This window comes from Rattus norvegicus, chromosome 16, assembly GCF_021556685.1.
Source record: "Rattus norvegicus strain SHRSP/BbbUtx chromosome 16, alternate assembly SHRSP_T2T, whole genome shotgun sequence".
Classification (NCBI taxonomy): Eukaryota; Metazoa; Chordata; class Mammalia; order Rodentia; family Muridae; genus Rattus; species Rattus norvegicus.
In genome coordinates this window covers 34,215,681-34,228,411 of record NC_141549.1, presented here as the reverse complement: position 1 = coordinate 34,228,411, position 12,731 = coordinate 34,215,681, and the positions used below count along the sequence as shown (strand labels likewise).

Below are 12,731 nucleotides of genomic sequence, written 5' to 3'. Positions count from 1 at the left end.
ACCGACAATGGAGGAGTGTTCCTCTTTCTCCGCATCCTCGCCAGCATTTGCTGTCACCTGAGTTTTTGATCTTAGCCATTCTCACTGGTGTGAGGTGAAATCTAAGGGTTGTTTTGATTTGCATTTCCCTTATGACTAAAGATGTTGAACATTTCTTTAGGTGTTTCTCAGCCATTCGGCATTCCTCAGCTGTGAATTCTTTGTTTAGCTCTGAACCCCATTTTTTTTCTTTGGTTCTTTTTTTTCGGAGTTGGGGACCGAACCCAGGGCCTTGTGCTTCCTAGGCAAGCGCTCTAACCACTGAGCTAAATCCCCAACCCCATGAACCCCATTTTTTAATAGGGTTATTTGACTCCCTGCGGTCTAACTTGTTGAGTTCTTTGTATATTTTGGATATAAGCCCTCTATCTGTTGTAGGATTGGTAAAGATCTTTTCCCAATCTGTTGGTTGCTGTTTTGTCCTAACCACAGTGTCCTTTGCCTTACAGAAGCTTTGCAGTTTTATGAGATCCCATTTGTCGTTTCTTGATCTTAGATCATAAGCCATTGGTGTTTTGTTCAGGCAATTTTTTCCAGTGCCCATGTGTTCGAGATGCTGCCCTAGTTTTTCTTCTATTAGTTTGAGTGTATCTGGTTTGATGTGGAGGTCCTTGATCCACTTGGACTTAAGCTTTGTACAGGGTGATAAGCATGGATCGATCTGCATTCTTCTGCATGTTGACCTCCAGTTGAACCAGCACCATTTGCTGAAAATGGTATCTTTTTTCCATTGAATGGTCAGGTGCCCATAGGTGTGTGGGTTCATTTCTGGGTCTTCAATTCTGTTCCATTGGTCTATCTGTCTGTCTCTGTACCAATACCATGCAGTTTTTATCACTATTGCTCTGTAATATTGCTTGAGTTCAGGGATAGTGATTCCCCCTGAAGTCCTTTTATTGTTGAGGATAGCTTTAGCTATCCTGGGTTTTTTGTTATTCCAGATGAATTTGCAAATTGTTCTGTCTAACTCTTTGAAGAATTGGATTGGTATTTTGATGGGGATTGCATTGAATATGTAGATCGCTTTTGGTAAAATGGCCATTTTTACTATATTAATCCTGCCAATCCATGAGCATGGGAGATCTTTCCATCTTCTGAGGTCTTCTTCAATTTCTTTCTTCAAAGTCTTGAAGTTCTTATTGTACAGATCTTTTACTTGCTTGGTTAAAGTCACACCGAGGTACTTTATATTGTTTGGGTCTATTATGAAGGGTGTCATTTCCCTAATTTCTTTCTCGGCTTGTTTCCCTTTTGTGTAGCGGAAGGCAACTGATTTATTTGAGTTAATTTTATACCCAGCCACTTTGCTGAAGTTGTTTATCAGCTTTAGTAGTTCCCCCCAGAAGTTCTTTAATTGTAAAAAATATTTTTCGCTATCCTGACCTTTTTTGTTATTGTAAATGAACTTGCAAATTGTTCTTTCTAACTCCATGAAGAATTGAGTTGGAATTTTGATGCGGATTGCATTGAATCTGTAGATTGCTTTTGGCAAGATGGCCATTTTTACTGTATTAATCTTGCCAATCCATGAGCATGGGAGGTCTTTCCATTTTCTGAGATCTTCTTCATTTTCTTTCTTTAGAGACCTGAAGTTCTTGTCATACAGATCCTCTTGCTTGGTTAGAGTCACATGAAGTTATATTATATTATGTGTGTGTATTGCGAAAGGTATCATTTCAGGTCATTTCTTTCTCAGTCTGTTTATCCTTCAGGTAGAGAAAGGCTACTGATTTGAGTTAATTTCATATCCTGCTACTTTGCTGGAGTTGTTCAGTAGTTCTCTGGTGAAATTTTTGGGTTCACTTAAGTATACTATCATATCATCTGCAAATAGTGGTATTTTGACTTCTTTCTTTTTAATTTGTCTTGCTTTGACTTCTTTTTGTTGTCTAATTGCTCTGACTAGGACTTCAAGTACCATATTGAGTAGGAAGAGAGTGAGCGGCTTTCTCTAGTCCTTTAATTTAGTGGAATTGCTTCAGATTTATCTCCATTTAGTTTGATGTTGGCTACTGGTTTGCTGTATATTGCTTTTAGTATGTTTAAGTATGGACCTCGAATTCCTGATCTTTCCAAGACTTATCATGAAGGGGTGTTGAATTTTTCAAATCCTTTCTCAGCCTCTAATGAGATGATAATATGTTTTTTCTTTGAGTTTGTTTATATAGTGGATTATGTGGATTTCCATATACTGAACCATTCTGCATTCTTGGGATAAAGCCTACTTGACCATGTTGCATGATCATTTTGATGTGTTCTTGGATTCGAGAATTTTACTGAGGTTTTTTTTCATGAGGGAATTTGGTCTGAAATTCTCTTTCTTTGTAAGGTCTTCGGTTGGTTAGGTATAATCATATTTGTAGCTTCAAAGATCGAATTGGGTAGTGTTCCTTTTATTTCTATCTTTTGGAAAAGTTTGAAGAATATTGGTATTAGGTCTTCTTTGAAGGTCTGCACTAAACCCATCTGGTTCTGGGCTTTTTTTGGTTGGGAGACTTTTTAATGACTGTTTCTATTTCTTTGGGATTATGGGGCTGTTTAGATGGTTTAGCTGATCCTGATTTAACTTTGGTACCTTGTATGTGTCTAGAAAATTGTCCATTTCTTCCAGATTTTCCATTTTTGTTGAGTATAGACTTTTGTAGTGGGATTGGATAATTTTTTGCATTTCCTCAGATTCTGTTGTTATGTCTCCCTTTTCATTTCTGATTTTATTAATTTGGATACAGTCTCTGTGCCCTCTGGTTAGACTGGCTAAGGGTTTATCTATCTTGTTGATTTTCTCAATGAACCACCTACTGGTTCTGTTGATTCTTTGTATAGTCCTTTTTGTTTCTACTTGGTTGATTTCAGCCCTGAGTTTTATTATTTCCTGCCTTCTATTCCTCTTTCGTGTATTTGCTTCTTTTTGTTCTAAAGCTTTCAGGTGTGCTGTCAAGCTGCTAGTGTATGCTTCCTCCAGTTTCTTTTTGGAGGCACTCATAGCTATAATTTTTTTTCCTCTTAGCACTGCTTTCATTGTTTCCCATAAGTTTGGGTATGTTGTGCCTTCATTTTCTTTAAATTCTAAAAAGTATTTAACTTCTTTCTTTATTTCTTCCTTGTTCAACTCATCATTGAGTGAAATATTGTTCAGCTTCCAAGCATATATGGGCTTTCTGTTGCTTTTATTGTTATTGAAGTCCAGCATTAGTCCATTGTGCTCTGATAGGATGCATGGGATTATTTCAGTCTTCTTGTATTTGTTGAGGCCTGTTTTGTGAGTGATTACATGGTCAATTTTTGAGACGGTACCATGAGGGGTTGAGCAGAAGGTATATTCTTCTGTTTTAGGATCAAATGGTGTGTAGATGCAACATTTTTTATTGGAACCATTTGCTTAGAAACTTTTTTTCAAGTCTTTTACTCTGAGGTAGTATTTGTCTTTGTCACTGAGAGGCATTTCATGTATGCAGCAAAATGCTGGGTCCTGTTACACATCCAGCCTGTCAGTCTTTGTCTTTTTATTGGGGGAATTGAGCCCATAGATGTTAAGAGATATTAAGGAATAGTGGTTGTTTTTATTTTTGAATGTTGTTAGAGGTGGAATCATGTTTTTGTGGCTCTCGTCTTTTGGTTTGTTGCAAGAAGATTACTTTCCTGCTTTTTCTAGGATATAGTTTCCCTCCTTGTGTTGGAGTTTTCCATCTATCATCCTTTGTAGGGCTGGATTTGTAGAAAGATATTGTGTAAATTTGGTTTTTTCATGGAATATCTTGGTTTCTCCATCTATGTTAATTGAAAGGTTTGCTGGATATAGCCCGGGCTGGCATTTGTACTCTCTAAGGATCTGTATGACATCTGCTTGGGATCTTCTAGTTTACATAGTCTCTGTAAGAAATCTGATGTAATTCTGATAGGTCTACCTTTATGTGTTACTCGACCATTTTCCCTTACTGCTTTTAATATTCTTTCTTGGTTTTGTTCATTTGGTGTTTTGACTATTATATAATGGGAGGCATTTCTTTTCTGGTCCAATCTATTTGGAGTTCTGTAGGCTTCTTGCATGTTCATGGGCCTCTCTATCTTTAGGTTAGGGAAATTTTCTTCTATAACTTTGCTGAAGATATTTACTGGCCTTTAAGTTGTGAATCTTCACTCTGTTCTATACCTATTTATCCTTAGGTTTGGCCTTCTCATTGTGTCTTGAATTTCCTGAAGGTTTTGGGTTAGGAGCTTTTTGCATTTTGCATTTTCTTTCACTGTTGTGTCAGTGTTTTCTTTGTTATCTTCTGTCCCTGAAATTCCCTCTTCATTCTCTTGTATTCTGTTTGTGAAGCTTGCATCTGTGACTCCTGATCTCTATCCTAGGCTTTCTATCTCCAGATCTGTCTTCTTTCGTGATTTCTTTATTGTTTCTATTTCCACTTGTAGCTCCCTTACCCCCATTGCCTCTACCTCTTTTTCCAAGAGATGGGAAGCTTCTCTAGAGTACCACTCCATCCTGAGGCATGTAGTCCCAGCATGTCTTAATATATCCACTCCCACGTATGCTAAACCAGGCTGTCCAAGTAGGGAGGGATGGGGTCTGATAGCAGGGAACAGAGACTGAGAGAGCACCCTGTTCTACTTGTTAGGAGAACCACATGAACACTTAGCTGCACATTTGCTACACATGTGTAGAGGTTTAGGTCCAACTCCTGCATGTTCTCTGTTGGTGGCCCAGGCTCTGAGTTAGTTGATTCAGTGTGTATTCTTGTAGTGTCCTTGACCCCTCTGAATTGCTCACTTCTATCTCACTCTTCCACAAGATTCCCAGGCTCTGCATGATGTTTGGTTGAAGGTCTCTGCATCTGCTTTTATCAGATGCATGAAGCCTCTCAGGAGATAATTATTCTACATTCCTGTCTGTAAGCATAACAGAGTATCATTAATATTGTTAGGGCTTGACTCTCTCACATGGAATGGATCTCAATTAAGTTTTCATCAGAGGCAGAGTAGGTGAGGAGACCTCAACCAGGAGGCTCTCATTTTAACTCCGTAAACTATATAACTGAAGAAGACTTGTCTGCCGTGCCCAGAAGTGAGTACTCTTTCTGTGGCCATTCTGTCTGTGTTAAAGTGGAACATCACTGCACAAACCTAAGTCGGGTGAATAGCCATCAGTGTGGGTAGATGGGAGTATATGAGTTTGAAAGGTTTAGTACTTTCTAGAATCCTTGGCAGCCCAACTCTTGACAGCCCAAAAGTGAACTAGGAAGCCTAAGTAAAAAGGCACATTGAAAAGAAAAAGAATTTTATTTTATTTATTTATTCATTTTTTTTTGAGACAAGGTCTTACTGTGTAGCTGAGTTTGTTTTGAAACTGACTATGTAATATACACTGGCCACCACCTTGTAGCAAGCCTCCTGCCTTAGTCTCTTAGGTGCTAGGATCACAGAATGGCCGCATCCACTTTAAATTCATTTTAAATCAGATTTTACTGTAATTCTTATTCAGCTTAAATGGGTTTACATTGTTAATGACAGTTATGGTAGCCGTTGCATTTGACATCATTAGGATTATAGGGCGAATGGAGTCATTCTATATACTACTGTGGCCATAAAAGCTGTCAATAACTTTGTTTTACTTTTGATTTTCAGAAAAAGTGGTGCGAGTATTTCACCCTAAGTAATGTGGATATATTTGAATTTTGGAGCCTCGATTTACTTCACGTTTCTGACTTAAGTGATGAGCCTTTGTTGAAGAATATTGCTTTTTACTATGAATATGAAAATAAAGGAGGTATCAATAAACTATATGATAAATATCACCTTCCTTTAAAGAGAAAATTCATAAAGGATTTAAAGCTTCAAAACCATTTATTTTTCTAAAAATTATTTATTTACTTTATATTCCAATATCAGTCCCCTCCATTACCCCCTCATGAAGATCTTCCTCCATTCCTCCCTCTCCTTCTCCCCTAAGAAGTGGGAGCCCCCTCAGGGTATTACCACTCACTACTCCCCACTGTGGAACTAAATGCATCCTCTCTCACTGAGCCTGACAAGGTAGCCCAGTTAGAGGAACGGGATCCACATGCAGGCAACAGATTCAGGCAACATACCACTCCAGTGGTTGGGGGAGGCACATAAAGATCCAGATGCACATCTACTTTACATATGTGAAAGAGGGGAGGGTGGGATGGGGTGGGGTTTAGGTCCAGCCTGTGCTTGCTCCCTTTGTGATTCAAAAGCCATGAAGGGTCCAGGTTAGTTGACTCTGTTGGTCTTCCTATGGAGTACCTGTTCTCTTTGAGACCCACAATCCTTTCCCCAACTCTTCATAAGATTCCCAAGCTCCATCTAATGTTTAGCTGTGGGTCTCTGTCAAACCATTTTATAATGTCTGTTGTATAAATAGTAATTACTTTCCAGTTTCCCAGTCTTTGTTTAAAATTTTATTTAGTGGTAATCAGAATATAGTAATCCAAATATTTTTCAACTTAATATTATTTCGTAAGTATTTTTGTGAAAAGCATGTGTTTGACATTTCATAACAGTTCATTTTCACACATGGTGTATAATGATTATTATAAAATCACTCTCATTAATAAAACATCTCACTATTATTAGATATTTAGAGATTTTTGTCTTTCCAAGAGATAAGGGACAATCTCTACACTTTCTTTGTGTACATTTTTTGTTGTTGTTTGAATAATTTTTCTCATGTTTTTATAGTCAGTGAACAATAAGACACATTTTGAGGAATAGAACTTGAGTGTTATTGAAATGTCTTTTACATCAAGATTTGTTTCCTTTATATTATTCCATCATTATGCATTGGAATAAATTAGCTTCTTATAAACTAATGATTCTTTGCTAATTTTTATTTTAGTTTTAGTTAGTGTTACTGGGTACAAGGTTATGTGTTGTATAATATTTTATTCTCTTAAAAATAATTAAATCTTTATTGTTGGTTATTATTAGTTAAGACAGTTTTTAATATTAAGGTGTCAAACAGAAAAGCAAGATTGGTTTTAAGGTATGTCAGGGACATTATCTACAGAGTGATCATTTTCATTTAGATTCAGTCTGAAGCCTATTGAAAATTCCACTGTTTGCCTTATATTTCCAAGCATGGTTACTTGAGTGAAGGTGTGTGTGTGTGTGCGCGCGCGCGCGCGCGCGCGCACGCACATTGGGAGGTACATGTATGTGGTTCTAGACATAAGTCAATGCTTCTTAATACTCAATATTTTTAATTATGATCTAGGCCTGGATTTGAAAGTAGGAGATGTCATCATGAAAGAGTATATACATCTCTGGGACACTGTGTCAAAGTTAGTCAAAAAGTTTGATGTGGGAAAACCAATTCCTCTGAGAACAACAAAAGTTCATTTTATTGAAAAGACACTGTCGCCAATCAAAGGTAATTTATTGCCAACTTAATTTTGAGGAACAAAATTTAAAGCTCCAAGTAAAAATGATTTTCTAGCATTTATGTGTTTTATATAGTTGTCATGTTCATGTGGTGGTGTGTGATTTCACTAATGTTGAAAACATTTTTCTTGTAAATAAGTTTGCCAATTTAAAAATAAAAAACAGATTTGAGTAAATTCTATTTCTAGCAATACAACCTCTGTCAACTGAAAATTTTCTTTGTGTAAAAATGGTGGATGGAAGACTCTCATATTCTCTTATATAATGGTAGTTCCACTTACAGCAATAGCGTGGGCGACATCAGCAAGGTAACTCTGGGGAAGAGGAGAACCACCTAAACCAGTTGAGAGTCCAGTGTGACTCCATACTCAGCATCTGCCTTATGTAGCAACAAAAGTAACCTGTAGATGTGCGTTGGGAGGCGGGGAAGAATGAGAACCTGAAGAATAGAAAGAAGCCAGCAATCACTTTAGAAAGCTTTTGCCTAAATCACTGCAAGCCACAGATGTAAAGATTGTTGTATCTTCCCTGGGAGCAGCCACAGGAGCCAAGGCCAGAGCCAGGTGGTGATGGAACTCAGTCTTCACACCACCCAGGCTTATAAGGACATAAGTCAAAGGTTAGCTCCCCCTAGACCAGCCTGTAATGAACAGAAGTGAAAAAGAGTCATACTGGGTCTGCAGCATAATAAATTACTCTTGAGTTCTCTACTTTGGAAGACAGGAGGTGGATGTGAGTTTGGAATCTTGGGATGGAGTACACACTAGTTTGGAAGCATCTTTAGTGAGGAACAAGAGAGCTAGGGTATTCCCTAGTTCCTATTTTGAATTGGACTGAGTGAGGGCTATTCCCTTGCTTCTGGCTTAATCTTTGTGAATGATAAGGAGAAAAGTACTAAACCAATTTTTACAAAAGGTGTCTGGGCAAACACAGGAACAGAGAGCATCAGGAGAATTATGATTTTGTTAAATAAAGAGTATTCATTAGTCAATTATAACAGCCATTGAATGCTTCTGATCTATTTATTTTCTATCTATCTATCTATCTATCTATCTATCTATCTATCTATCTATCATCTATCTATCTATCATCTATCTATCTATCTATCTATCTATCTATCTATCTATCTATCTATCATCCATACATCTCTTTTTATTCATATATCTATTTCTCATCTGCACATTTATCTTTTTATTCATCTATCATCTATCTGCCTGTCTTATCATTTTTGTCATTTATCTATCTGTTATTGCATATGTTTGTTTATAAACCAAAGGAAGTTCAAAAGGCTTCTGTAATAATACCAATCACATAACTTTTGTCTTTCACTCTTTTCAATTTCATTTTTTGACTCTGTGTATGTGATCCCTCAAATTGCTATCTTTAGATTCCTTATCTCTTAGTAGACAATGATGAAAGGATTAAACATTTGAAAATAAGTGCCACAGCAATTATCTATCTACTATTTATCTCCTTATCTTCTATTAATAATCTGTCATCTTCATCATCATCATGTATCTACCTTCTATCTTTTTCTGTTTAGTCACCCAGTTGTCTACTTATTTAATCTACTGACCTATTTACTTATTTGTTTGTTTATTTTCTACTATGTTCCAAAAGACTCAGTGTGGGAAATAGCTTTATGCACAGGATTGTGATTAGAATATAAAATATAAATAAAGTAAATATAAAATGTTTTTAAATGTGAAAATTTGAAAAACAATTATTGTCTTCCTGTTTGAAAATTTCACATTTAAATTTATGGCAATTTTTGTATTTACAGAAAGTTCCCAGGAGATGATGCCAAATTTAGGTTTCATTCCAATATCATGTAATTTAGTTGATGAGTTTACTAGAGACATTTTGAAAGACTTGCCTTTCCTAAAGAGGTAAGGCCTAAATATATTTTAATAAATACCTGTTTGGAATGGATAAGTTACTTATTAAAGTTCTTTGAGAAAATCTTTCCTGAATAAACTTCAGAAACACGACACATCTAAAATGGTAGTTTATATGTGTAACATATTGCCTGTTGACTTTCTTTATGATATCTGTATGATTTTATTTGGCTAATGAAGCACCTCATCATTATGATAAATTATTGAAACAACTGATGGTTGAGGTTGTTGGAGACATGAAGAGGTCCTGGTTCCTGAAAGTTCTAATAGAACTCTCTTTGGGTTCTATCACACACGTTGTATTCCAGGAAGAGGAAAAGGAATTATGGTTTTCAAAGTTTTACAAGGTGTTGGATTTGGAGGCATGGGTTTGAAATACATTTTTCTTTTTCTCTTACAGTGATGACCCCATTGTTACGTCACTGGTTAAGCATAAGGAATTTGATGAACTTGTGCACTGGCATTCCCACAGACCCCTGAGTGATGATTATGACAGGAGAAAGGTCACTTTTGATGGTGAGCTTGCTGGTTCAGCTGAAAGAATTTAAATCTACTTCACTCTGATCTTTCTTTCAAAAGGAAGTGCATTATAAACATAAATGAAAAGTTTTGAGGAAGAACAGTCAATGAGATATTCAGATGTATAAGAGGGAGAATGTTAATAGAGAATTATCACTTTGTTTCCTGGTTGTTGGTTGTTTATACGGAGCTTGTAGGTATCTTAAGGAGAGGATTACATATGTGAACTTTGTCTCATGAGCTTGTCACTGTGTTAAGAAAAGATGGTTTGTTGTTTAAGGAATCTGAATGTTCTTTGAAATCTAATATATGGAGATTAAGCATACAGCTCTATGACTGATTTATTGCCCAGGATAACGGCTTTATATTTTCCTACCCAGTAATTCAAGGAACCAGAATATCTTAGATGGTGTCCTTCTTGGTTCTGCCTTCTTTAGCTTATTCTCAGGGTACACACTGGGGATGCTTACAGTATGTATTAAAAAACAAAAATAAAAACAAAAATCAACCACCTAGAGTTTACGCATCGAGCCCTACTCATCACTGCTGAACTATTGAATATTGACATTCTGGAGAAAAGACAGTCATTATCTTCAGTTGTATACCATTGCTAGTTGTTCAAACCCACAGACAAACCAATAGTCATGATTAAAATGAACGGGTCATGAATCAAAACAAAAAGATATACGTTTGGAAAAGAGACTTTTAGGAAGATGGGAGAGATAACAGAGTAAAGGGAATATAAAAGAGAATAGGGTAAATGTAGTAGTTTGAATATGCTTGGCCCAGGGTGTGGCACCATTAAGGAGTGTGTCCTTATTGGAGTAAGTGTGGTTTTGTTGGAGGAAGTTTGTCACTTTGGGACTGAGGTTTGAGATACTTCCCTAGCTGCTGGGAAGCCAGCCTTCTGAATGTCTTCAGAACAAGATGTAGAACTCTCAACTCCTCCAGTGCCATGCCTGCTTGGATGCTGCCATGCCCCTGCCTTGAGGATAATGCACTGAACCTCTGAAGCTGTAACATTTAATTGGTCAGAGTGTCTGTCTACAGCAATGGAAACCCTAACTAAGAAGTTTATACCAGGAGTCAGGTATGGCTGTGATAAGCCTGACCATGTTTTTGTTTGAAGGAATGTGGATTTGGGGACTTTAGATTTGGAAAGCCATGGAATGCTTTAAGTGAGACTTAACGGTCATCCTAGTAGGAATATGGAAGACATTGGTGCTGAGGGTGATTTGAACTCTGGAGATCATCCTTATGATATTTTGGTGAAAAATGTTGCTGCTTCTGCCCCTGTCTGAAGAGTCTGTCTGAGACTAAGGTGAAGCGTCTCAGATTAATTGCATGGACAAAGGATGTCTCACAAATGCCCAGAATAGACTTTGTTTTCTGGTTTACTCTCATGAAAAACATTTTGATCAAGCACAGTAAGCTTAAAACAAAAAAGTACAAAATGTATTGTTCAAGTAATAAAGGGGCACCAGGAAGTAAAATTGAACTGAATCCCATGTTCAAGGAGATAAACAGATTAAGGGAGTGGTGATCTCGGGGCAGGATCCCACCCAGCTGAGCTTATTGTTAGTGTTTTCAGTTGAACAAGGAATAGTTATATCATGTCAGGTGTTATCACCTGGTTATTGTTTTCATTTGGAATGAACTACAATCCAGAAATGGAGGGCACACTTGTAATCCAGATCTTAAGGCTGGAAGACACAGTCTTTTGATCTGGATCTTGAGGAATAGTGGTCATGACAGCCTCAACATTGATAGGGCTTCTGAGAGAAGGGGTATCTGGAACAGAGAAAAGAATGACAGGAAGTCAAATTGGGGATCCAAGCTGGCAACCTAGGTTCTGATGAGATGACTACCATATCCCCTCCCCCCTCTCTCTGTGTGCATTCTGCTCTCCTCTAGATAGGTTTGTTTTTTGTTTTGTTTTGTTTTTCTTTTCTTTTTTTGCTATTTACTTTCTGGTTAAGACAGCTGTCTCTGCTAGAAGAATTCTAAAAGCTATTTGGATAGTTCATGGGTTTTCTTACCAAAGTCAGAAACGCTGCTATAAAAAAATTATTGGATCTTTTGACCAAGTCAGAAATCTTGTTAAGAAAAAAATTCTTAAAGAGCTGTTTTGCTCTCCAGACAGTTCAGCTCTTGCTAGAGAAAAATTCTAAAGAACTGCTATTCTGCTATTGCTTTTCTGCTAGCTCATCTCATGCAGACCAAAAGCCCAATTTTTTATTTACATATCAGTTCAGTTATTTATTTCAGGTTCCCTTTTAATGATTTTATGAATCAGCATCCTGTGACCCCAACCCTTTGATTCGTAGGAAATAGAAAGCACACATTTTCTTTTAACATTGCAAAAGAATTCAGAGATCTTCCTGTCTCTGTTAAGAACAGAGGATAAACTAGCTGGGTGGGACTCTGTACTGAAATTACCATTTCTACCACACATGGGCCTAACCTTGCTGTGTCCCAGGTTGACCTTTTACTCAGGAATCTGTCTGCTTTGTGTCTTCCTGCCTTTGTATCTTTCTGACAAGTTGGCTCATTAATACAGCTGTTTTTGTTTCTTTAGATTCATGAAGCCCCCCATATAATTCATAATGCATCCTTACAGTTTTGCATAGTTGAGAAAGTATATATTTTCAAGCTCATGTGTGTATCCAGAGCTCTTTCCCATAGCCTTAAGGGCTATCCTGAAGGTCCTAGTAATTTTGCTGAGACATTAGCTATACCTTTGACTCGTGGATTTACACACTCTCTGATTATCTTGGAGTCATTAATGTTAACAGTGAGGACATTCCTTGGAGGAATGTGAAAATATGTACATTATATACATTATACCATGGGCAGGTCCAGGTCACTTTGTCC

At 37.1% G+C, this 12,731-nt stretch overlaps 2 protein-coding genes across 15 annotated transcripts in view; one reads left to right on the top strand and one right to left on the bottom strand.

Moving 5' to 3' along the window:
- Erich1 (glutamate-rich 1) overlaps positions 1 to 12,731 on the bottom strand; it is a gene marked incomplete at its 5' end in the record, with an annotated part of 52,793,804 nt that overhangs the window by 49,435,952 nt on the left and 3,345,121 nt on the right.
- Positions 1 to 12,731, top strand: part of LOC134478918 (probable ATP-dependent RNA helicase DDX60) — a 123,398-nt gene that overhangs the window by 29,313 nt on the left and 81,354 nt on the right. For 11 of the 15 annotated variants that reach the window (XR_015640294.1, XR_015640292.1, XR_015640293.1 and 8 more), the window contains exons 9-12: positions 5,662 to 5,803; positions 7,274 to 7,429; positions 9,224 to 9,329; positions 9,739 to 9,854. Coding sequence is in view for 7 of the 15 variants with exons in the window: in XM_087589515.1 (XP_087445641.1) it covers positions 5,662 to 5,803; positions 7,274 to 7,429; positions 9,224 to 9,329; positions 9,739 to 9,854 (520 nt within the window). In the remaining 8 variants the exon portion in view is untranslated. The remainder of the gene's footprint in view (positions 1 to 5,661; positions 5,804 to 7,273; positions 7,430 to 9,223; positions 9,330 to 9,738; positions 9,855 to 12,731) is intronic. The other 4 variants (XM_087589521.1, XM_087589520.1, XM_087589519.1 and 1 more) reach the window with 1 other exon arrangement.